Source organism: Nothobranchius furzeri, chromosome 14 (assembly GCF_043380555.1).
Source record: "Nothobranchius furzeri strain GRZ-AD chromosome 14, NfurGRZ-RIMD1, whole genome shotgun sequence".
In the NCBI taxonomy this organism is placed as follows: Eukaryota; Metazoa; Chordata; class Actinopteri; order Cyprinodontiformes; family Nothobranchiidae; genus Nothobranchius; species Nothobranchius furzeri.
Genome location: NC_091754.1, coordinates 32,740,760 through 32,765,693, shown reverse-complemented (window position 1 = coordinate 32,765,693; position 24,934 = coordinate 32,740,760). Strand labels below are relative to the sequence as shown.

The following is a 24,934-nucleotide window of genomic DNA, read 5'->3' as shown; positions in this document are numbered from 1 at the left end:
GCTGTGGAGAGGGCCCATCACCTTGTCCTCCGGTGACGCACCGGTCACTGATGCGGCCGCCAAGCAGCGAGCACCCCACTGTTTTTGCGGTCGGTAGATGTTTTAGAACTGCAGTTCAAAGGTAACTCATAAGGTGAATATATATGAACCCAGGTAGCAGTTTTTCTTCAGGATTGAGAGGAGATGCAGGAAGATAATAAACAGGCAGGACAGAAAAATAGTCAAATAAAAACAAGTTAGTTTTTGTACCTGGTGGTTGCAACAAACAGACACCATTGAAGGTAATCAGAAGTGAGGAACAGAAAATGAAATTATTATTTTAATGTTTAGAGCAGCAGGAACTCTGAGAGGCTGCAGGCGCATCAGTGAGTTTGCGGCCGCTGCGCAGGGGGAGGGGGGAGATGGCTGAAGCAGAAACTACCGTTGTTAAAAGAAATGTGTTTAACTTTGAAAATGTGGGCGCAATTTTAATTGTCAAAAACTCCAGCGAACCATTGGTTCATTTTGCTCAAATAGAAATAGAGGCCTGCCTCTAATTCTGGTCCTTCTTCCAATAAAGGCCTGGAGCTTGATGAGCTTGAGTCAAATACAGGCCCAGGCCTGTATTAGAGGATTTACGGTAGTATAATTTGAGTTTGGAAGCGAGCGGCAGCGGAAAGCAGGGGCGGAGCGGAGATAGTGGAATTTTGGGGTTAGTGGAGCTGAAACCAGCGGCGAAGTTGTGATGTAATCCTGATCCTGTGGACAAACTGTCAGTCAAAACTTTCACACTTGTTAATTCTTCCGTTTTGGGCCAGAAACTGTTTTAAAAACTGTAAACAATTTTACTTCTTGCTCCCACTGTCTCCCGGTATTATTATTTACAGAAAATGTTCCAGTATTAATTCATTCATGGAGACCCCCCCTTCACGGAGACCGGTGAAGCGCTTCTCTCCAGCAGAACCTCCCAGTCCCGTTCACATTATTTCTTGTATTTTTAATTCCTAAACCTTAAACAGGATATACAGACAGACTCCTGAACCCTTCTGACAGCGTTCCTCCTCAGGAACATCCACACACGACGCTCACCTCCGCTGACTCAGTGACGTAGGAGTCTGATTTAATGCAACATGACTGTTCAGACTGCAGTCGTTTTCAGAAACATCAGATATGTGTCGGAATTAGTACTACATATTCAAGTGACATGGATCACATTTAAAAAATCGGATCTGTGCGTTCAGACTGTCAGACTGAGTTTACCCTGAGTTCATGCTGAGTTTACCATCAGTTTACCCTGAGTTTATAATGAAATGACCATGAGTTTACCCTGCATTTACCCTGAATTCACCATGTTTACGTTTCCAATTATATCACTATGAGTTTACCATGAGTTTAAGATGGGTTTACCATGAGTTTACCCTGAATTTACTACAAGTTTACTCAGAGTTTACAGTGATATTGCAATGAGTTTTCCCTGAGTTCACCATGACTTAACCATGTTTTTACCACACATTTACCATGGGTTTACCATGATAGTACCATGATTTTATCATCAGTTTACCATTGTAAGGTTAAATATTGTTGCTTTTAAGCTTAATATATTACCTTTACTTACGACCAATAAGATGTGATATTCTATATAAATATAGAGTATCACTCTGATTGGTCTTTGGATGTTTAATCAGAAGATTCTAGGATTATTTGCTTTTTCAGGGATCACACACACTTCATATCAATTCAGACAAAGTCAGGTTTATAAAAAGCGAGAAATTTATTTTCTAAACAATGAAAAACATGACAAGTTAATGCTACTGTGATGGATGAATCTAAGTGGATGGTATGTGATGTGTGGTGATTGAATGGTGTGTGTTTATCAGAACCTTGTATCTAAAAGAACTGAGTTCTAGGTGCGAAAAAGAATTTGGTTTGCATTAAACTATGAAGTTGATTCTTATCAAACCACATCAGACGCAATTCATGCTGTCTACCTCACCCTTTTTGGAGAACTTCTTCGTGGATCCGGAGGTCAGGAAGGTCGGATGACCGCTGGGCACCAAGGTTCAGTAGATTAACCGCAGCACCGACTCTCCAGTCCAGAGATGTCACCAGGCACAACAGGTTGGAACTAGTTTGCGTCTAGAAGGACTCTTAGGGAGTCTGAACTGTATCACCTTTGTTCTGCAGGAACCGTTCGCTGTGTCAGCTTCAGCGTGTTGCAGGGTTTTGACAGCTTGTCAAAAGATGCTCTGGGTTAAAGAGGTTTTGCTCTGGATGGCCGGTCTGTAGCTTTCTCTAGAACTGAATCACTCAGGAAGTGACCTTAGTTTTATTAAAGGTTTTACCAAACAAACCTCAGAACACTCCTCCTTCAGATAAAAGAGCTCTGATTTGTGGATAACAAATTCATATGTGTCATGACGTTTAACTTAACCATGTGTCAGGAAGATATGCACGTGTGTGTGAGTGTAGATCATGATTACCTTGTCATATCAAACATTACTGATCGTCATATATAAATCTTTCAATGTAATAATAACATTCATTTCAACTTCAGTAATTCAAGCACAGATTAATCAACCTTATTAATTTAAGCACAAATTAATCAAAACATTATTATTATTATTATTATTATTATTATTATTATTATTATTCAACCATTGTTGTTCTTTCAACCATACTATTATAACGGTTCAGTCCTTTATTCTGTGCAGGACAGCCTAGATAAGCAGACAGGCTTGGCAGAAAAAAACCTTGAGAAGGGAACATGATGTTGACAATCTGAGTGTAAACACGTAGTGTCGAATCTTTTCCTGCAGTTTGGAAGATTAAGAGATGCACAGAGGTAGGTTCGTGTATGTAGATGACCGGTGGCATGTCGGTCAATCTGTAGGTGAAAACTGACCATTCCTGGACGTTACACCATGATACTACCATGAGTATACCATGAGTGCGTTTACATGCAGCCAGTAACCCTTTTAAAACCAGAATATTTACAATAACCCGGTTCCGCACGGCCATGTAAACACCGCCAAAAACCCGGATATGCTCATAACCGGGTTTTTTAAAACCCGGTTACTACACCTGGGGTAACCCTTTTCTAACCCGAATGTTTGGTCGTGTAAATGCATATCGGGACATCCCCATCAAAGCGTGTGTTCTGAGCATGCTCTGTTCGCAAGGAATCTTGGTCTTTTGAGTAGCGAGACGTCTTGTATGCGCCAGAACACCGGAAGTAAACAAGTTGGGAGCAACATGGCGAGTCGCGGCACAGCACCACACTTTTGGAGTGACGAGGAAACCTGTCTTCATCGGTCTGGTGAAAAGTATGAACATTATGTCTTTTGTTGACGGCCGAAAGTACAGAGACAGCGAAATATGATGCATATTGCGTCTTGACGTAGTCCATACGTCCTGACGCTACCCCAGCGTCTGCATTTAAATCGGGTTATGCAAGTTAGAGGTAACTCTTTCTATTTATGCTTGTAAACGGGTTATTCTGATCAACTCAGAAACCCAAATACGACCTTAACCCGATCATAACCCGGATATTGGCTGCATGTAAACGTAGTCCATGATGTGACCATGAGATTTCCCTGAGTTTACCATCATTTTACCACGTATTTACCACACGTTAACCATGGGTTTACCATGATATTACCATGACTTTACCATAATATTACCATGAGTTGACCATGATAGTACAGTGAAATTATCATCAGTTTACCATGATATTATCATGAGTTTACCATGGATTGACCATGATATTACCATGAGTTTACCGTAATTGTCATGATCTGTGTCTGCGTCTCTCTCATGTGTCTCCTTGTGAGCTCCATTCCCCCCTAAAAATCGCCCTTATGCGTCTCTTTGTGTTCCTCATGTGTCCCTTGGTCTTCAGCCCTCCAGATATTCCCTCCCAGGTCCTATGTTCCTTCAATCTCCCCCAGTAACCCCTCTGCAGTTTTTTATAGGTTCAGCTTCTCAATTTATTAGTCTCTTTAGTATGTTTTTTCCACAGGTTTTTGTAGTTTCCCTTCCCCATATAATACTAGTTTATTTTGCTGCTCATCTTGTCTTTAGTTTTATTAATTTTACTCTTAGGTCATCTTAGTTTCCTCCCTGATTAGTTAATTGCTTTCACCCGGTTCTCTCTCCACACACCTGCAGCCCATCTGCCTCCCATCATGCCCCAGTGTATATAAGCCCTGTCTTGTCGGTCCATTGTTGTTGTCAGTGTTGTTTTGGTGCTCTGTGTGAGCTTTGTGTCTTGTCCCCAGGTTTTGTGCTCTAAGTCAGCTTTAGTTCTAGTCTCCAGGTTTTGTGCTTTATGTGAGCTTTTGTTCTCCTGATTCAGGATTTTTGTTTTTGGCTTCCTGACCCTTTGGATTTTTAGTTCATCATCCTAAATAAAGGATTTATTTTTGAAACACTCGTGCCTCGTGTCATCTGGGGTAATCTGCATCTTGGGTCCTAACCACCTCCTTGCTCTCAACGTGACAGTAATATTACCATCAGTTTACCTTGATATTACCATGAGTTTACCCTGGGTGTACCATATTACCATGACTTTACCATCAGTTCATCATGATTTTACCATTAGCATGCTGTGGGTTTATATCATTACCATGAGTTTACCATGGGTCATCTTTCAGTTCTTTTTAAAACACAGAAAAGGTTTAATTACCTGCAACGTTTCGTTTGCGGCTGCAAACATCATCAGGCTGATGGTCAGCCTGATGATGTTTACTGTTTTGCAGCCCCATGCCAGTGATTTATAAACTTGTAGGAGCTCTTTCAAATCTATTATGTAGTTTACTGGTAACTAGTGTAGAGATCTAAGAACAGGAGTGATGTGCTCCGTTCTCTTAGTTCTTGTTAAGACTCTAGCAGCAGCATTATGAACACGCTGCAGCTTTTTGGAAAGACCAGTTAGGAGACCATTGCGGTAGTCCGGCTGACTAGAAATAAAAGCATGAATGATGTTCTACAAGTCTGGTCTGGACATGAGACCTCTGACTCTTGATATTTGATGAAGGTGATAAAACACTGATTTAGTTATAGCCTTAATTTGTGCAGAGAAGTTCAGGTCGGAGTCAATAACACCTTGATTTCTAACCTGGGTCTTTGTCTTTATTCCTCTGGAGTGTAGCTGAGCAATAATATCAATTCTATCCCTCTTGCTGCCAAAGACAATAACTTTAGACATGATCTGCACGTCCATGTGACGTTGACTGTTTGCAGGGTTAACCTGAGTTTACAATGATATTGCCATGAGTTTACCATGAGTATTCCATGATGTTACCAGGAGTTTTCCCTGAGTTTACCATCACTTTACCATTTTACCGCACGTTGACCATGGGTTTACCATGATATTACAACGAGTTAATCATAATATTACCATAATATTATCATCAGTTTACAATGACCTTACCTTGAGTTTACCATGGGTTTACCAGGAGTGTCCGCTGAGTTTACCATGAGTTTATATGAGTGTACTATCAGTTGACCATAATATTACCATGAGTTTACCATCAATTTACTTTGGGTTTACCATGACTTTACCCTGAGTTTATCATGAGTGGACCATGGGTTTACCCTGAGTTTACAATGACTTCACTCAGAGTTCAACATGAGTTTCCCACACTCTGAAGTTGTTGACATGCTCACTAGGTAAAACGAGATGCGGCGGCTCTTTACTTGTTGAGGCAGAGAGATAGTAAAAGACTGTTTGGTGAGAAAAATAAGACAGAGAAACCAAGTCAGAAAGTTGAAAGGCAGACATGATGGAAACAGAAAAGAACGACAACCTGCTCAGAGCTAATTTTAGCTCAGGGCTCATTATGGGATACCCCTCTGTTTCTCATCCAAGGTTGATGGAGCTTTGCTATGGCAACAAAGGCTTTAATGACTTCTCTGGATGCTTATGCTTGCCTCTATGTGTGTGTGTGTGTGTGTGTGTGTGTGTGTGCATGTGTGTGCCTTTGTTTTTCTAATGACCCTTTGCCAGAAAAGATTTTTTCTTTGGTTCGCAATCACTCTGATGGTTTCAGACGTTAGTTATAACATTTAGTTTGCTGGAGAGAAGAAGTTTAAATGTATATTTTTAGCAGCAAAGACCCCCCCCCCCCCCCCCCCCTGCAATATCCTGACTGGACCTTTCAGCATGGACGTAGTTTTGACTTTAGAAATGCGGGGTTGGGGGGGGGGGGGGGGGGGGGGGGCACAAAATATGTACAGCAGGGGACAAAAATTGACTTTGGACAAATTGCCCACATGCCCCTCCAAATTTACGCCCATGCCTTTCAGTAATACGTCATAGTAATTCAAAGCAAGTGATACCGATGCTGAGAGGCTTTGTTCAGTGCAAGGGAACGACGGAAACATTTTGTAACACTGGAAACAAGCAAACCTCTTCAAATAGATTTTACTTCTAACTTTTAGTGTTCTGGACCAGAATAAAGATTTGCATTGTCACTGCACCAAAGAAAATGACATTTTTAATCCGTCACTATATAGATTTGTTCAAGGCTTAAAAATATTGAGAAACGTTGCACTGAAAATACAAAAAGTTCAAAGAAATCTGCTGTTTCAAACACTAACATTACCTCAGAGTGCGTGGAGCCTATCAGTGAGAAGCAGATGTTTGCTGGACATACAGTAAAACATCCTACACTTTCAAACATGCTCCCAGATGTTGACACAGCAGGATTCTTGTATTTCAGGGCATCGAGCCAAAAGTCCTATCTAGGTTTGGCTCCAGACCGAGGCTGCACGTTTCACTCAAACTTTGTTTTGACAAGGCGCATGACTCAATGGAAAAGAGAGACTTTAGTTGCTCAGCAGATGGCCAGAATAAAAATGTCAACAGGCTTTCCCTGAAAGTAGAACGAGAAAAAGATCTGTGTGTGACACATTTTTGCCACTGATCGTGAGTGTAAGGTTGAGATTGCATATTATGGCTCAAAGTGTGTGTTTTCCTCAACTGATGTTGGCTAAATGTGGCTTGAAAATGGAGAAGCAAATTAAGCCTTACAATTCTGGTTTATTTCTGGAACTTTGCTGCCAAGCAGCAATAAAAACTCTCATCCAGATGCACACTCTCTATCACACACACGCGTATCCCTGCCTTTTAATAAAATCCAGACCCATCCTGCCAGCAAGCGAAGCCACAGGGAAGCTGAGCTTTGCCATCCAATCAGCTTTCCTCCGCCAGTGCTCAAACAACTCCTTCATCTCCTCGGTGTGAACGGGTTTCAGCTGATTAGTTGTTTGCAATTTTTTTCTGATCAAAAAGGAAGAGTGATGATTTATTGAACATGGTGAACTTTATTCTTACTGTACTCAGGTGAAATTCACAAAATGATTTACTTCTAGTTGATTTCCATGTCATTTCTAATGTGTTTGCTTGCATTCTACATTTTCATTAGATTTTCATAATGAGTTCACAGATCCTGACCTCTAGTGGAATGTGGGTGTTGACCTCCTGACCTTTAACCCCTGTGATGCTGATAAGAGCCGGCTGGTACAGATCGCAGCTCACACACGCTGCCGTTGAATGTGAGCGCTGGCTGGCGATATGCCCACAAACAGCGTCCACAAAACAAAAACCTTCCGACACGTGCACACCAGCTGACAGCAGGATGAAGCAGAGGAAGTGTTTGTAAACACACTCCTCTTTTCCTCCTGAAGTCCCTGGCTGATGAGCTGGTTTCTGTCATGGCTGCCTGTCTGGCAACCCCTGCAGAGACGGAGAGGGCAACTTCTCCTGCTGTGCTTTTGGTTGGTGTTATTGGGCTGACAGAATAAGACAAACCAGTAATGATCAGGGTGGTTTTAAGTAAAAACCTTTCAAACACCACCAAAGCATTGCTAAAGGAGAATGACCTCAGTTATGTTTCACAGAGACGCTGTTTTTATTTTTTCTAATGGGAGAACAGCAGATTATATTAGAGCATCAATGTTTAGTTTTTCATTTTTATTGTTATTTTTACAGGGGTTGTTCATTTTAGTCATTTGATTAAGACAAGAAAAATGCATCAGAGCTTTACAAAAAGAGTTCGGGTGGTTCCGGTGGAGTTATAAAGCAGAGACAGGAGTGAGTAATTGCAGATCGGCAGCTTAAAGAGTTATGGGATTCAGCTTACGGTTTCCAGGTTGTTGAGAAGGCTTTGAGGGGAGGGTAAGTCAAGGCTGGCTGAGTGAGTTGAGTGAGCGTCAGAAGTAATGGCTGGGAGGTGAGCACCAGAGTCTGAGATGTCCAGGTTGGCAGGTGAGCATGGACGTAATTTTGGGGTGGGGGGGGGACATGTCCCCCCCCCACACACACACACTTTTTCCAAAGTCAAGTTTTGACCCCTGCACTTTTTTACCATCCAAAAACAATATTACGCTATATTAAATTGACACTGGTTGAGCGCTAGGACCAATCGGAAAACAACCGTTTGTGTTGAAGCCTGTTTCCCATTAGAGCATACGCGCACCTAGGAAAATTTCTAACCACGCGGACGTGATCATGTCCATGTCTGCAATAACTGGCGGAATTGATTATTCTACCAATTGGTAGAATAACCAATTCCGCCTTTCTCGGGATCCGCGGATTTCCCTCTTTCCTATTCATTTTCTCTTTCCCTTTCCTTGTATTTTTAATCACAATTCTTATTTTTTTTATTCTAATTTTAACCCATCCGTCCATTTGCGTAACCTCCTTTTCCACGGAGGGGTAATTTTAACTATAGATTTATTAATCATTTTTGAAGAATTTTTTTTTGTGTTAAGAATTTTTTGTTCATGTGATGCGCCTCGTGACTTTAATCTTGAGAGACGCTATATAAAAGATGATTTTCTTTCTCTCTCTTTCTTTCTTTTTCTTTCTTTCTTTCTTTCTTTCTTTCTTTCTTTCTTTCTTTCTTTCTTTCTTTCTTTCTTTCTTTCTTTCTTTCACTGAAGGACCTCAACGGCAACAAAGGAAGCAATATTCTGTAATTCATATCAATTCCATTCAATTGTTAAAGAGCAAGTCACCCCCTACCAGATTCTTACTCAACTCCCACTTCCCGTTTGAAAAATGCAACAAATGCTGTTGCCTAGCAGATCGAGAGGGTGGAGCAGCTAACAAATACACACACTCACGACATTGTGACATCATAATGTACCAGCTAACAACATGTACCTCTTAAGCTTGGTTTATGCTTGACGCATTCACTTTCCGCTTGGTGATGCGGCTCGCAGATGGAACGCGCTTCACAACTCACAGTGTTTATGGTTCTTGCGGCTTGTCTCTGCGGTGAGCCAATATTCTCCCAAACTGTAGGGGGCAGCATGGAGCTATACGGTATGCATCCAACACTACACCATGGTAGAAGTAAAAATTACTATTGTTTACAACATGTCATTCCAGCATTTTTAACAGCGTCCTCGTCTTTTCCGACAGTGCGAGCTATTTCTCTCCAAGAATTATTAACAACATGTTGATCACAGTGATCTTTGAGAGCTGAATCATACAAATGTCTGTATTTACGAACCTCTGCCATACTATTTCTTGCCGGGTCGCCATGTTTTTCCGCGTCTGACCGTCCGCCTGGTTAGAAATTTCCTAGGTGCGCGTTGCGGAAATTTTGGGCCGTGCGGAGGCGCGTTGGAGGGGCGTGGTTGTTAAAATGACGCAATTTCGCCGTGCGGACCTCGCGGACACGTCAAGCATAAACCAACCTTTAGCCAATAGCGATGGTAGACTTAAATTCAAATGCAGTGCTGAGTTTTTACCTGACGATGGTGCATCATTGACAGCTTTAGGCAGAATATTTAAATTTTACCTAAGATGCACTAAAGTGCCAAGTTATTGACTACATTTGTCTACAGCATGATCAGATACTCATTTATTGAGTTTATCAGAAAAAATGTTGATTTGGGGTGACTTGCTCTTTAAGCTGTCACTGGCAGGGTTGACGGGGTCAGTGGTTTATAACCCCTCAGAGGGCTTCGCTGCTGGATCGGATGTGAGTTAATATTAAACCGTTGTCTTTGGTTGAGGACATTATTGCCTCGGCTTGTTGTTAGCTGGAGGGCAGACTGATTGATGACGGCTGATGATGAACCAGAAATGTACTTTTTTAAAAATTATATTAAAAATGGAATCATCAATTCATTCATCCAACAGTACAAATAAATGCTTGACTGTTATTGTATTAAATATTTATTTCAATAACACTAGACTGATTTTAATTTGTAAAAAGTGTCAGCTCAAGAAAGATCTGGTAAAAGGGTTATTTCCTGATTCCACCCATCACTGAAAGGTTTAACAAAACAGCCACTAGTCTGGAATGAAAGCTCCTGCACACTGTCTCTAACTGACCAACTAATCCTCTGTGCAAAGGTCAACCTGCTCGAGAGAAATCCTCGCTTCCAGTTGTCACATCGCACCGTCCCTCTGAGTGTTTGCTGCTGTCAGTGATGGTAAAAAGTCATAACCCAGTTTCCAGTTATTGCAGACATGGACATGATCATGTTTGTGTTTGTGTAAAACACAGTTGTGAAGCAGTTTTAATGTCAGCATGAAAAATCTGTTAGAATCTGGTCCAAAATCCTCAATTTATCAGATTATTTGAATTGTTTCTATTGTAAAAACAAAACCTGCAACAATCTGCGACGTGCGTTTCTTTAAGGAATGCTGGCCTTTCTTTTTACTTATCTAAGGTTTTATTTATTTATTTTAGAATCTGAAAGGATGGACCTGTTTGTCATACTTGTTGCTCTTTTAAACACAAACTATGCAACGGTTACAAAAGTACTGAAAGCCTGCAGCTCATTCTCCACGAGGACCTCAGTTTAGACAAGCGTCACTCATCACACGTTCAGGAAGGACGACCTGCGCTCAGTCATTCTGGAGCAGGGGCATGTCTGGGGAGTGGCCTGGGGTAGCACATGCCACCCTTGGAATCTGATTGGCCACCCCAGGTGCCACCACCCTAATTTACCTTTAAATAGGCTTTTCATTGTCCACAAAAGGCTTGGGGGTAAAGCAAAAAAAGCATAACCATTGGTGTCACCCATGCACAAAATTGAGCCTCACCTGGGCCACCCCATTTTAAATGATCTGGACACACCACTGGTCTGGAGGAAATTTCTTGTTCTGTTGCATCTTTTACATAACTTCCGTGTTTGGCATCTAAACTAAACTATGAGAAGAATGAGCACATTTTCTCACAAAAAACAAAACACTGAGCAAGACTGGGGAGAAAAACAAGTCAAAAATCTTTAAAAATGAACGTTCTGCGTGAAAACTCTGCAGTTGGTCTGACGGTTGCTGCCGTTCATGCAAAGTGTTTTTAAAATAAAATGTGATTTAAAACTAATAAATGTCTCAATTGAAGAACAAACTAAAAGACAAATGTTTATGATAAAGTCGAAATGAAACATTTGCATTTTTCCAGTGTTGTGAAGCTTGAAACTTGTTTGAAGCAAAAGCATCAAATGAAATCATAGAAGAGTACGAAACAAGCATGCAGACTGAAGTGTGTCATCATTCAGCAGGGACACAACGCTAATCAGATTAGAGGGGTTAAAAGGTCTAAAAGGAGGAGGAGGGGTCTGGTGTGTGTGTGTGTGTGTGTGTGTGTGTGTGTGTGTGTGTGTGTGTGTGCGCGCGTGTGCGCGTGCGCGTGTGCGTGTGCGTGTGTGTGTGTGTGTGTGTGTGTGTGTGTGTGTGTGTGTGTGTGTGTGTGTGTGTGTGTGTGTGTGTGTGTGTGTGTGTGTGTGTGTGTGTGAGCAACGAGGGAGCAGATGTTACAAACCATCAGTAAGGCTTAGATTGTCTGTTTCTCTGATTTATTTTCTGTTTTGGGGACTGAATGACTGATTGTCTGTCTGCCTTTGGATGACCCAGATGCGTCAGAAACACGTCTGAAGATTCATACCTCTCAGGCTATTATAGACAGGTGTGTTTGAAACTCCTCAGCAGGTGTGTGTGGCACCAAAATAAACACACTCTTAAATAAATGACCTGTATATGTATGGCACATTCTTAGGGTTCTGCAACCCCCCAAGGCGCTTCACAACACAATCAGTCACCCACCCATTCACACGCTGGTGATGATAAGCTACGATGGAGCCACAGCTGCCCTGAGGCACACTGACAGAGGCGAGGCTGCTGAGCTCTGGCGTCAACCCGCAACCTTCCGATTAGTGGACAACCCGCTCTACCTCCTGAGCTTCTGAGCTATGCTAACAGATCACCAGATACTGTCCACGTAGAAGCAGGTTCCCTTTTGCCTAAGTAGAGAGATCCGCTAGGTAAAGAAGACCCGTTCCCCCTATACACACTGAGGTGACATGCACTGCTTTTATCGTGGCTGCAGGAACTGAAGTAGGGATAGTCCCAACCCACTACCCCACCTAGTGGACACCTATGTTGTGTTGTCTGAAGTCTGTTGCATATATGTGTGAGGTGTTTTTTGCAGAGCAAAGCTGCCCTCCCTATGGAGAGTAACTCTGAAGTACCTTTTTTCCCTCCACCTGAACCAATCCTCATGTAACCCTCTCATCTCTATTAAGGTAGCGCGACTCAGGGTTGCGAATGACCACAGTCACCAATTCTTGTCATGTGTCTTGCCCATGTATGTCTGATCTCTGAGTTGTGTGTACTGAAACTCTAATTTCCCTCTGGGATTAATAAAGTATCTTTGATTTGATTTAGCCACGCCTCTGTTAAAGGTCGGCAGGTGAAGAAACTACGGCCCTTTTTTATCATTGGTAGCTGGAGTTCATCACTTTTGTTGTTCAGTGAGTATGTACTCAAAATAAACCATTTAAATGGAAAACTGCAAACATTTTGGTTTGCGGCTACAAGAACAACCAGATAGCATTTTAAGACAAGTTTCAGCCTTAAATGTGTGTTTTATGGATTAATCATGAGCAATCAGGGTCTGATCCGAGCTAACCGCTGACTGAGCAGGACCAGTTCAGGAAGTCTAAAACCAACAAAGCTTGAATCTTTGTTGGGGTTTTGGGTGAACTCTATCTTGGGTCATTCAAAGATCCTTTAATTAGCTCTAGGCAACTTTTTGTTCCCATCATTGCTGCTTTAGACCATTTTATTGTTATAAAATCCCGTTTTCTGAATGGATAAGTCCACCACTTGTCGCTAGTCTGATTTATGTTTATAAAACAGCTTTAGCACAAACTGCTATGAAATGCGTTTGAGCTGGTCACCATCATCAAAAATGAGTTTAAAATACAACTGAGAGATGAAATAATCATCATCCTTTTAACTTCACAATAAAATGTCAGAATTAGCTTTTAATGTGAAGGAAAACTCCGGCGCTGGAAGCCGCTGCCAGCTAACCCTGACTTTCCATCTCCAACGCAGCTTTGTTTGGCTCTGGTCTCCGTGCTTCCCTCCACCTGAGTCCTTCCCTCTCACCACAGCCTTTGTTTCAACAGAGATACCCCGTCTGTCTCCTCCACATGTCTCCAAGGCTTCATACGCCTCGGCCACTCTGCACCACAATATTTAGACAAAGGGAGCGAGACAGAGACACACTGGCTCTGGTGTAGGCTGATACTAAAAATCCTGCAGTCCGATTCTCTGTAACTAACCCCTGTGTTTGTCTCAGAGGCTTTAAGGCTGGATCAGTAAATCCCTGATCAGTAAACAGACGGAGGACTCAGTAGGTGACGAAAAAACTCAACAATTTTCTGAAAGAAATCCTTGTTGGTTCGTTATTATTGTTTAAACAGTCAGTTTCGCCTTTTGGGGTTTAGCGGGTGTTAACGCCTAAGCACAGGGATCAGACATCAGGCTTACACGACATTTAAGGCAAAAAATGTGAAAAAGAATAAACTTTTTACATTTTATTTTCACAGTCAGTTTGATGTTGCTCAGAGGAAAACAGGAAACAGTATTTTTGGCAGGAAGCATAGAAGTCTGCTTTCTTAGAGAAGTGGCGGTGACGCCGGCAGCTGCGGTGGAGGCGTCCACACCGTGGTGCCTCTTTTGGGTCACAGCAACTCCCTGTCCGTCTGGAGCAACTCTATCATTGGTCACCCGTCTATTCCTCCCTCAGCCATCCATCATCGGACCGCTCACGTCCCTGCGGCTTCTCCTCCACCTCGCTGAACACGAGCAAGTGTTTGTTTTTATATGTGCTCCTTAATTAGGTTCTCAGCTATCTTTTTGAGTGTGTGTTTGTGCACGTGTGTGTGTTTACAGCACAGGGTGCAACTTTTATGCACAGCTGAAAAGTTTCCAGGTCTTTTTTCCCTTTTGGAATCGACTGTTTGCTTTCCAAGTTGATCCTCTCCTCTCCTCTCCTCGGCAATCAGGGTTTCAATAGCCTGACTCCTCGAGCGTAACAAACACATTCCTATTCAGGTGCACTTCAAAGGAAACACCAGGAGGAGAATCAGGCCTCCAGTTTCTCCCTCACCTGAACTTGACTTATGTGAAATTTGGTATGAGGAGAATCTTGGAGCTTTTCTTTGAGTGAAGAATCTACTTTGTAAACTGCTTAATGAAACATGCGTTTACCATGGAAACTGGTAGCAAAAGCAGCTGTTTTATTCTTGTGATGCAGTGTCTGGCCGAGTGGAAGATTTAAGAAGCAGAAGCAGAACAGAGCAGTCAGTTATGGTCAGCCAGTGACGTTTCCAACCACATTTCTGACACACCCTCAGTTTACCCGGACTGGTTTTACTTTAGATTCCTCCAGACAAGCAGCACACACAGCAGACATTTAGCAACTAGAATTCAAACCCAAATACAACCTGGCCACACATCGGCCTTTGATGAAGGAATGAGTCAGTCTCATGTTCTTTCAAGAGGATGGTGAGGCTCTTATCACCATCTTTCTGGGGACCGATAAGCTAAAGTAACTGTTGCATGTTTTTGTGTTTGTTTTTGCAAGAGTCCAAACACATGGAGGTCAAAAGAAGCAATCAGGTCTAAAAATGATCTGCTGTCCATTCCACCACAGTGCAGGCACAGGACCTGAGAGATGCATCGCTGATTCCACTGGACAAGATGTTGGACTGAAAACGAGTGAAAAGCAACCAAAGTCTCAAGAAAACCAATAAATGTTTTTTGTATTACGTTTGTTTTGATAGAAAAGTTTTTAAAAATCCTGCATGACATGACCAGGAAAAGGGTGGCTTGCCAACTCCGGATTGGGAGAGAGGTCCTACCTCAAGTGGAGGAGTTTAAGTATCTCAGAGTCTTGTTCACGAGTGAGGGTAGGAGGGATCGGGAGATCGACAGGCGGATTGGTTCAGCATCTGCAGTGATGCGGACGCTGAGCCGATCTGTCGTGGTGAAGAGGGAGCTGAGCCAGAAAGCCAGGCTCTCGATTTACCGGTCGATTAACGTCCCAATCCTTACCTATGGTCATGAGCTTTGGGTAATGACCGAAAGAACGAGATTGCGGATACAAGCGGCCGAAATGAGTTTCCTCCGTAGGGTGGCCGGGCTCAGCCTTAGAGATAGGGTGAGGAGCTCGGACATTCGGGAGGGACTTGGAGTAGAACCGCTGCTCCTCCGGATCGAAAGGAGTCAGTTGAGGTGGTTTGGGCATCTGGTCAGGATGCCTCCTGGACACCTCCCTGGGAGGTTTTCTGGGCATGTCCTGCCGGCAGGAGGCCTAAAGATAGACCCAGGACATGTTGGAGAGGTTACATCTCCAATCTGGTCCGGGAACACCTTGGGGTCCTGCTGGAGGAACTGGTGGAAGTGGCTGGGGAGAGGATGGTTTGGAGCTCCCTAGTTGAGATGCTGCCCCCGCGACCCAGACCCGGATAAGTGGAGGAAGGCGACGACGACAACATGAACATCGAATGCACTAGAAGTGCCAGCCTAGCAGGCATCCTGTAAATTTATAGTCTGGCCACAATGCAGAGCTCAGTCATGCGGTAGAATCTCCCTTTCAAACGGTCTCTGCACACAGCTGAACAGCACTAGGACCAATCAGAGCAGCGAACAACGTAATGTATTCATCGCTACGGAAAACAGACAGTCCACCATAAAAGTTTCGTGCCGCACTTGCAGCCAGTATTATTTATTAGAAGAAGAAATTACATCCTTTATCTAAATGAATTACTTAAATAACTCTTGACTCGTGCCACAAAGAACTGTCCAAGTCTAATGATGCCAAAGCTGTTTAAAATGACTGTCGTTGCTGAGCTGACGCCATCTTTGTAGTTTTTCTTCATCATTTTTCATTTTCATTTCATTGTGTTTATGAAGCCCCTTCCCACCCCCACTCACGGGGGCCCGAGGTGCTGAACATAGTGCAAAGAAGCAGCACAATAAAACCGCTCCATAATAAAATACACAGATAAAACCAAACAAAAAAGAGCTAAAAATAATAAAAAGTAGTGATCAAAAACATTAAAATGTGAATAGAAACAATTAAAAGGTGAATAAAAACAACTAAGAAACATCTAAAATACAGCTTAAGCCTTGCTTTAAAAGTGGGCAGCGATGTGGATCAATCACTGCTCTGGCGCTAAGCCCACCCATTGTTTCTCTACAAATGAAGAGCTATATGATTTGCTAGACAAAAATGTGTACAGGCAACCTGCTGAGGCCAATGGAGTGTGACCAGACCAACCTGCAAAGCAAAATCTTTTGCTGCTGCTAGTTTGTCTAGATTTCTAGGCCAAAGTTTACATCTACCGGGGATTTAAAATGCATGCACTTTGCTACAAATATTTTACTGTACTTTAACTGTGATGGAATGTAAAAAAGGTCTAAACTTTTAGAAGTGTGTGTGTTAATTTCTCTTCTAAAGTCTGTGTGAAATTAAGATTAATACATAAGTGAGTAATCTGCATGGTGACCAGCTCTCAGACGTTCCTATAGTATTTAAAGAGATTTATAAGTCTAGAATCCCACAACTGTCTGTATTTAGAACATATATGTCTAACTGTATCTGTGATGGAGGGGCTTGTGCTCTCAGATTTCCTCCAGACTGTTCAAAGTAAACAGTCTCACCCTCCCAGGGGGGCTTCCTACAGTGAGGTTCACTGTAACTGCTCCAAACAGTGAGTGGTGCGTCACGTTTGTGGGAAGATATTACTGTGAACATTCCTCCTCATCGCTCATATTATTCTTGGCCCATGCTGAACATTCTTACACCTGGACCACTAATCCCTGACGCGGAGCCCAAGATGTGCCTTCTCTTACTGCTGCTGCACCCAAACCAGCTCAAAGCCTGCTTTCACACCAGGATCAGGGTCAAGTAAAAAAAGAAAAGCCTGGCCGGATACTGCTTCAGTTTTCAAAATAAAATATACAATTTTCCAAAGTAAAAAAGTAAATAAAAAGAAAAGAAAAAGTTGTTAAATGATTGTGCTATGTTTATCTGCCAATAAATATCGTGGAGGATAAAACCCCCCAAAAACCAGACCTTTATATTCAAACTAAATTTGAGGGGGGAAAGCAAAACATGAACCTCAGTTATTTAACTCCTCTTTTAATGATAAAAACATTTATAAGGCTAACAAATATTATTAACTTCTCTAAATTAGAGATTTTTTCCCCTTGGGACATCGGATTCTCGAACCTTTCAGTTCATTTTATTTTGAAAAGAGAGAGCGGAAGCTGTCTGACTTACTTCCGCTAGCTTGAAACGTTTGAGTGAGCCAAGAAGAGCCGTGTGTCCGCGCTCACATCAAACATTGCTCAGTCTGAGGGAGCATCTCCGCCGGTGTGTGTGTCTTCTTTCTGCTCGGTTCATCTTCATCATGGATTTTCTCCGAACCCTCGCGCGCGTCTCCACCGGATAAACTATGGAATAAATTGTTGGATGATGGGAATACAGTGAAGATACTCAGTGGGACTACTCAGCCTTAATGGAAAGCATGTCACCGCAGCAGGGGACCATGGCACAGAACAGGTCCGAGTCTCTAACGGGAGAGAGCAAACCGACACCGGACAGCAAAAAGGTACCGGAGACTTCGACTCTGTCTGTCTGTGACGTTTTTCTGCGTCTCTGTGCACCCAGAGGTCACGTTTACAGATTTCCTTCATTAGTTCATCGTGGAGTTCTGTTAGACTATTGCTGTTTGGTGCGCAGAACCAAGAGCCATAGACTGACGTGTTGTGATGGATTCTGCTTTACTGGTCCTGCTGGTCTCCAGACATAAATCCCCCAATCCTCAGCAACGTTCAAGTAACTGCTTTCCAGATATTTTATATTTTATTTTAAAGGCTTTTTAGGATAGTCTTGACAGACGTGTGTTAATTAAACACAACCTCTCAGGGGTACGTTTCGATGCAAGTATGTTTTAGTAAAAAAATACAATTTTTGCATTCTTTGCTTTGATTTGGGAAGAATATGAAAACCACCTGTAAAATTACTAACTGCCCATGTTGTAAATGTAAACATGTCACCAGTTTATTAAGTGGTTCTGGTTTCTTCCTCCATTTAGTTGAGATTTAAGGATAATCTGGTGATGCCCTGAGAACTTGTTGTAAACAGCGCCTCCCCGCTCAGGTGTGTTTAAAACGTGTCATTACACCTGTCAGCAGCAGGATCAGAAGAAGGATAGGGAGGATCACCCCTCTAAAAGACAAAATGCCTTGTCTAAAAACACTTACAACAAGTTGGATGTTTTAAGCAAAGTTATGAGCCAAGATGCTCACGTCTCATTGATGTTTATATGATGCTGCAGCAGCCTAGTTTGTTTTACACCGTTTCAAAGGCTCTTCCAGCCTTCTGGCCAGGTGCTCCATCATGCTGGAAAAACGCCACCGCTCATCACTAAAGTGTTGTTGGGTTTTAGGAGGAGTTCCTCGGGGAGCTTGTTTTAGTACCATTCATGGATGTTTTTAGGCTAAACTGTAAGCGAGAAGTCCCCCACATGAATGGTCTCAGGATGCTGTACTGTTTGCTGGACACAGGAATGAATTAAACACTTACCAGAAAATCAGAACAGAGATTTATTAGAGAAAACAATTTTCCTCCAGTCTTCAGTAGTCCAATCCCTGGACCTTTAGCAGAAAATCAATGTCCCTGACGGTCCTTTTGGAGACCAGTGGCTTCTTTGCTGCCCTTCTTAAGACCACGTCATCCAAAAGTCTCCCCCTCACTTTGCTGCAGATGCTCACACCTGGTGGAGCCCCAGTGCCACAGCTTCCTGGACTTGCTGGACTTTATTAAGCACCTTGAGGCATTCTTTATTGGCGATTAATCCAGTGTTTTATGTCAAAGAGGGACTTTTGATCTTATCACTCTTCAGAAACATTTTAGAGTTGATGCAAACCATCATCATAAAATCTCAGTCTGTAAAACGTGACTGTTAATATTTGGGTCAATCTCTTAACCTTTGACCTCGACTGCATTTATGATATATTTGTTATAAAGTGTTATCTTATATGATCGCACTGGTGTTAGCTGCTGCTACAGGTCGGACGTACTTTTTAACGTCCAGTCAGTCAGGATGATGTGGATCTTAAGGACTCGTTCTTTGGTTTCATGTAGGGCTGCCAACAATGATTATTTGAAAGTCAACTTATTACCTGGGGTCTCATTTATCAAACATTGCGTAGAATCCTTACTAAAACCGTACTTAAGCTCAGCAAAAAATATGTACTTACGCCAAGTAGGTTTGTGACCTATACAACATGGAGTACGCACAGCTGCACACAATCTCCACTTCATACATCGGAGACAAACGAGAATGTTTCTCAGCTGCATTTTAGTCACATCCCGCCCTCACCACACACCCACTTACTGCCATAAATAGTCAATGCAAAATGCCTTGTGGACCTCATGCGTATACATAAGCCGACTGTTGCAGCGCTCCGCCAATGACATGGCGACCGTAGATCAAGGCAGATCAGAGAAGCGCTATTTCACAAGCAGAAATTGAGGTACCTGTGGGTGAGGTGCAGAAATGAAAGGAAGTGCTTTTGCAAAACAAATAAGAGAAAATCCACAGAGTGGCACAGCGTTGCTGAAGCCGTCAATGCTGAGTTCTTCAGAGAGATCTGTGGCGGATATTAAAAAAAAAAGGTCCACTAGGGATTCGATCCCCAGACTCCCAGCTGAAAGCCACGCACACTAACCAGTCAGCCAAACGGAGACCTCCCCTTGTCCAAGTAGCCAGGGCACATGATCAATCGGATCACAGTGACAGGACACACACACTGTCACAGATACATGACATTCTGTCTCAATCTGTCCCCCTGCTGATATTCTGCATTCCGTATTCTGCGCATCAGGCTGGGTGTGTGTGTGTGTGTGTGTGTGTGTTTGAATGCGCGCGTGTGTGCGTGTGGGGAGTCTTGTTCTGTGTGAAAACGCAGCGGTACAAGTGATAATGCTGCAGGATTTCATAATTGTATCCTTCTCAGCAGCAGCACTGCAGGTGCTCTCCATGTCCAGCAAGCCTAGATAAATGAGGCCCCAGATATTTTGGTGATTAGTGGAATAATTGGATCATGCATAAAAAGTAGCTTATAGACTTGGCTTCCAGTAACTTCTAACTTGAAGTGTTATCTCTAAGTGTTAGTGTTGTCTAAAAATATAGACAGTTAAGATAATAACTCATTCAACTGCTTTAAATGAGCCTTGCAACTTGCAGTAAATAAGGAAAACAGGCTCTGGGCTTAAGAAAACAAAGGATGAATGCTGGTTGTTGGCATGGTAGCAAGGTCGTTCAATGAAGAGCAGCAATTTTTTAAACAAATTGAACAAATTGTAACATTACAGCAAACATGTGATGTGTGTTAAGCATAATAATGTCACTGTTAATGTTAAGGCAATCAGTACAAGTGAGTAGTTCACTGTTGATGTTAGCAGCTAACTAGCAAATTAGCCACAACATGCTTCCTTTTAAGAAGCTTGTGCATCACCGTCGTTCAGCCAAGGAAATTTGGCACATGCTTCCATTGAATTGATGTAAAATGCTCCCAGATCTTCAAGCTCTGACCCGAGGGCCGCTACTGCGTTTATGCATCAGGGGCAGGAAGGCAGACGACACAGCAGGAGGTACACTGGCAGTTCTGAGAGAAAAAGAAAAACAATACTAAAGGGATACTATGCAGCTACTTCATATTTTTAAATGGTTTTCTTGAGCAAGTGTGTGCTAAAATGACCCTTTACACAGGGTTACTGAAATGCCACCCAGCCCCTATCGCCCCCTGTGGACAGAATATTCCACTTGCAAATTGAGCCGACATACCTGGCGCTGCAGTCTGCTTCCAGCACGTTTTCTGCATGTTTTAGATCATGAACACAGCTGATTTGTTCAATTTAGTGCTGAATCCCTCGTAGGGTTGGGCATCGAGCATCGATTGGAACCGGTTCCAACTGTTCATTCATTTTTCCCGGAATCGTTCAAAGTTTTTTATTTCGATCCCTAGTTTTGATTCCTAGTATGCCGACCGGAAGAGGAATCCGTGGCCGATCTCCGTGACAAATAAACGTGATCTGCAAATTGTGATCAATGCTTTTCAAAGCTGATCAAACCAGCTGTCTGTGTGCAGCACCGAGTCCCCCCTCCCCCCACCCGGCGCGCAGCGGCCAAATATAAACAAACGCGTCTGCCGAACTTTTACTCCGTGACGTAAACTTTAGCTCCTGCAGCCAAAAATGCGGCGTATTTACTAGAAGCTTTAAAGAACAAACTGGACGGTGTGAGGTGAGTTTGTCTCACTGCAGAAATAAAAACACATGCGGAGCGTCAGCAGTCAGACGCAGCCGCTCACCAACACTCGTGTGTGTGTGTGTGTGTGTGTGTGTGTGTGTGTGTGTGTGTGTGTGTGTGTGTCAGCGACAGAAGGCAGAACAATAACCTGTAGAATAATTAAAGTCATCATGCTAGAGAAGCTTCTCTGTGGTGGACCGCACCAGCTTCTGCCACAATAAATAATAATATTAATAATAATAAATCACACACAAAGCTGCGTACATTTTAATTTCCTTTCTGAACTATTTCTTTTGAGAGTTTTAATGTTTAAAATCTGTTAAATCTGTTTCTCACCAGTATCTGCTAATGGTGGGCTCTAGTTTTGTTGCGCCGTTTATGTCAGCGGACACGGTAGGGTCGGGGAGGGGCATGACGCTTAGCCTGGAGGGTGGCCAAGCAAAGCCCGGTGGGCCGCCAGGCTTATAAAGCGCTGGGGGAAACCCTGGGGACATTTGGTTAGCTGTCTCACGTAAAGCATGTCACGTCTTGAAAGAATCAGAATCGGGAACTGATAGGAACCGGAATCATAACAAGGAATTGGAATCGGAATAGTTCAAAATCGAACAATGCCCAACCCTAGTAGACACTGAGGAAGGCTGGGAGACGTTTCAGCTGTTAAAGACCTTAAAAAGACGAACGCACAGCGAGAAGATGGATTTTGGTAGCACACTAGGGGTGCTAAAAGCAAGCCAAAACTGTCTAGTCCCCCTTTAATGATGACGTTGATTATTAAATTAGTCGTCGGCAATTTTGGTAGTCGTAACTAATGGCTAAATCTTGGCAGCACTAGTTTGGTGTGTTCCTGTCACCATGTTGTGTCTCATCATAGCTGCCTTTGATCTTTCCTTCTGTAATTAGCTCAGACTACTTAATTGGCTCTGGCCGATCAGCTAGTGATTTAAACCCATCTCAGATTAATACAGCCCATAAACTATTGACCTACATGAAGGTTGAGAAGTACTTCTCCTGACGTCCCACAATGCTCATGACTCTGACCTACATCAACATCTACCACTAGAGGAATATCTCTCCCGTGTCACAGCTAAACACGCTCTCATTTGATTTGTGTTGCTTTTAATGAAGTTTTCAGATTTCCTGAATAATTGTGGTGGAAGTGTGTGTGTATGTGTGTGTGTGTGTGTGTGTGTGTGTGTGTGTGTGTGTGTGTGTGTGTGTGTGTGTGTGTGTGTGTGTGTGTGTGTGTGTGTGTGTGTGTGTGTGTGTGTGTGTGTGTGTGTGTGTGTGTGTGTGTGTGTGTGTGTGTGTGTGTGTGTGTGTGTGTGTGTGTGTGTTGGGCTATGTTGTAAATAGCCTAGATGTAACATATAAATACTTGTGGCAGACACATGGATGCCGGTCATTCCTCTGCTAGAGCAGGGTACCGTCATGAGGCTGTGGTGACAAGTGAGAGATCATAAAGACGAGTGATTTCACCACCTCAGTGCGTCTGACTCTTTTTCTGTTTTGTTTCCTCTTCTCCTTCTTTTTACTGCTGTCACTTCTCCTTTTCTATCAGTCACCATCCTCCCTTTTCTCCTAAGCCCAAACCTCCTGCCTAGCGCAGTGGTGACTGGACCCTCCCTCCCTCCCTTGTAGACGTGACATGCCACTGCTTGACGAATGCAAACCAAATGAAAACGTTCACTGGGAGCGTGTTTTTGACCTCTTGCTTTTCTCTGTGACCTCTCAGAAGATGAAGACCCTGGCCCATAGACGACAGTCAGCTCCATCCCTGGTCATCAGCAAAGCACTAACCAGGTCGAGGAGTGCATCCAGGTATCAGCAAACACACCTGCTTCCAAATGTTTAGTCCTGGTTCAAACACTTTAGAACATGTGAATAATCTTCATGACACAGAGTCTCTGTACTTCTCCGCTTTGATTTTCCTTTTCTTAGCAGCACTTAGTAACAGTAAATGAAAAGTTACACGCCTCCTACTTTACTGATACTCTTTCAGCTTTTGGGAATTGTTAGCCATCTCTGACATGCAGCCTTGCAGGCTGCAGTTTCATGGATGCTTGTGTTTATTTTATGCAATTACACGTTTCTAAGAAAACACTGCAGGGGTTTTAAAAGCAAGGTGGTTAAAGATGTTGGATAAAATCAGCAGAGTGACACGAAGAACCTGGATCAGCAAAGGTCTGGGTTGGTAGATTCTCTAACAAAGATAAGTCCGCCATCCAGGTCTAATGATTGTTTAAATGTGCGATTGCCTTGGAAGGCTGGTCACTATGTTTAAAAGGCTTACAGAGCTATCGGTCTGTCATCAAGTCCACATCACTCCGACCTCTTCCTCTTCCTTAACCCGCGTCGGAAATAAGTTGTTACAAACCCTTTAGGCAAAGTGTTTATTTACTAGAGACTTGGCTTATCTTCCATTAGGAGTTCAACTCTTGTTAGGTTCTTCTTAAAGCCCTTCCAGGCTTTAAAATCTGAGCTTTAATTCCACCAAAGTAACAATTCAACATCTAAAGGACTTCACGGGCTGGAGATGGCAGCTTTTAGTGCTGACGGAGGGAAACCAGGACGTTCTGCAGCGTTCTGGAACCCTGGAAATCCAACATTTAGAACGATGCTGACGGGAACTCTGCTCTGTTAAATGGGTCAGGTCTCATGGGGTAGGGTGTGTGTGTGTGCGTGTGCGTGTGTGTAGGTTTGTTGGACAAGTCCTGTATTGTGTTTGGAGGAGGTAGCAGCGGAGACAGATAAACAGCCTGACAGAGGCAGGAGTGGATGTGGAGCCAGGACTTGACACTCTCATCTGTGACCTTTAACCCTTTGACATCCCATCGGGCGATGCGGGACTGGGTGTGTGAGGTGTTCATTAGTAACCAGACAAGTGTGTTTACAGGGGGCGCTTCCAGTGGAGAGGTGAAGTCGGATTTAGTTATTTTGGCAAATAAAAAATATATTTCCTGGATTCTGTGTTTTAAGGCATTGCCACGCTTTATTCACACCTGTTTAGATAATAGAAGATGGGACACGTGAAAACTGTGTGAAAGTCATGATGACAGATTAGACACAGAGAGACGTGTGGGTTAATTATAATTCATCCCAATTTTCAACAATAAAATCACAACTTGTTCTAAGCTGCTGCAGCCCTGGTGGATGTGAGCGCTCCCGTACATTTGCTTTTATTTAATTAGTGTTATGAATTAGCTGTTGTCAGGTTATTTTCAGACCATGTGCATGCTTTGGAAGCTGTTTTATAAAAGCCATAAAACCCCTGAAGCCATATTTCTGCAGCTAAAATGGATAAATCAGTAATTCC

At 42.9% G+C, this 24,934-nt stretch overlaps 1 protein-coding gene across 2 annotated transcripts in view; it reads left to right on the top strand.

The window, feature by feature from the left end:
- arhgap20 (Rho GTPase activating protein 20) overlaps positions 1–24,934 on the top strand; it is a 68,083-nt gene that overhangs the window by 8,172 nt on the left and 34,977 nt on the right. Inside the window, exons 1-2 of one of the 2 annotated variants that reach the window (XM_054746620.2) lie at positions 17,601–17,913; positions 23,354–23,439. In XM_054746620.2, coding sequence (XP_054602595.1) covers positions 17,821–17,913; positions 23,354–23,439 — 179 coding nt within the window. In that variant the 5' untranslated portion in view covers positions 17,601–17,820. Of the gene's footprint in view, positions 1–17,600; positions 17,914–23,353; positions 23,440–24,934 lie in introns of those variants that run through there. The other variant, XM_054746619.2, reaches the window with a different exon arrangement.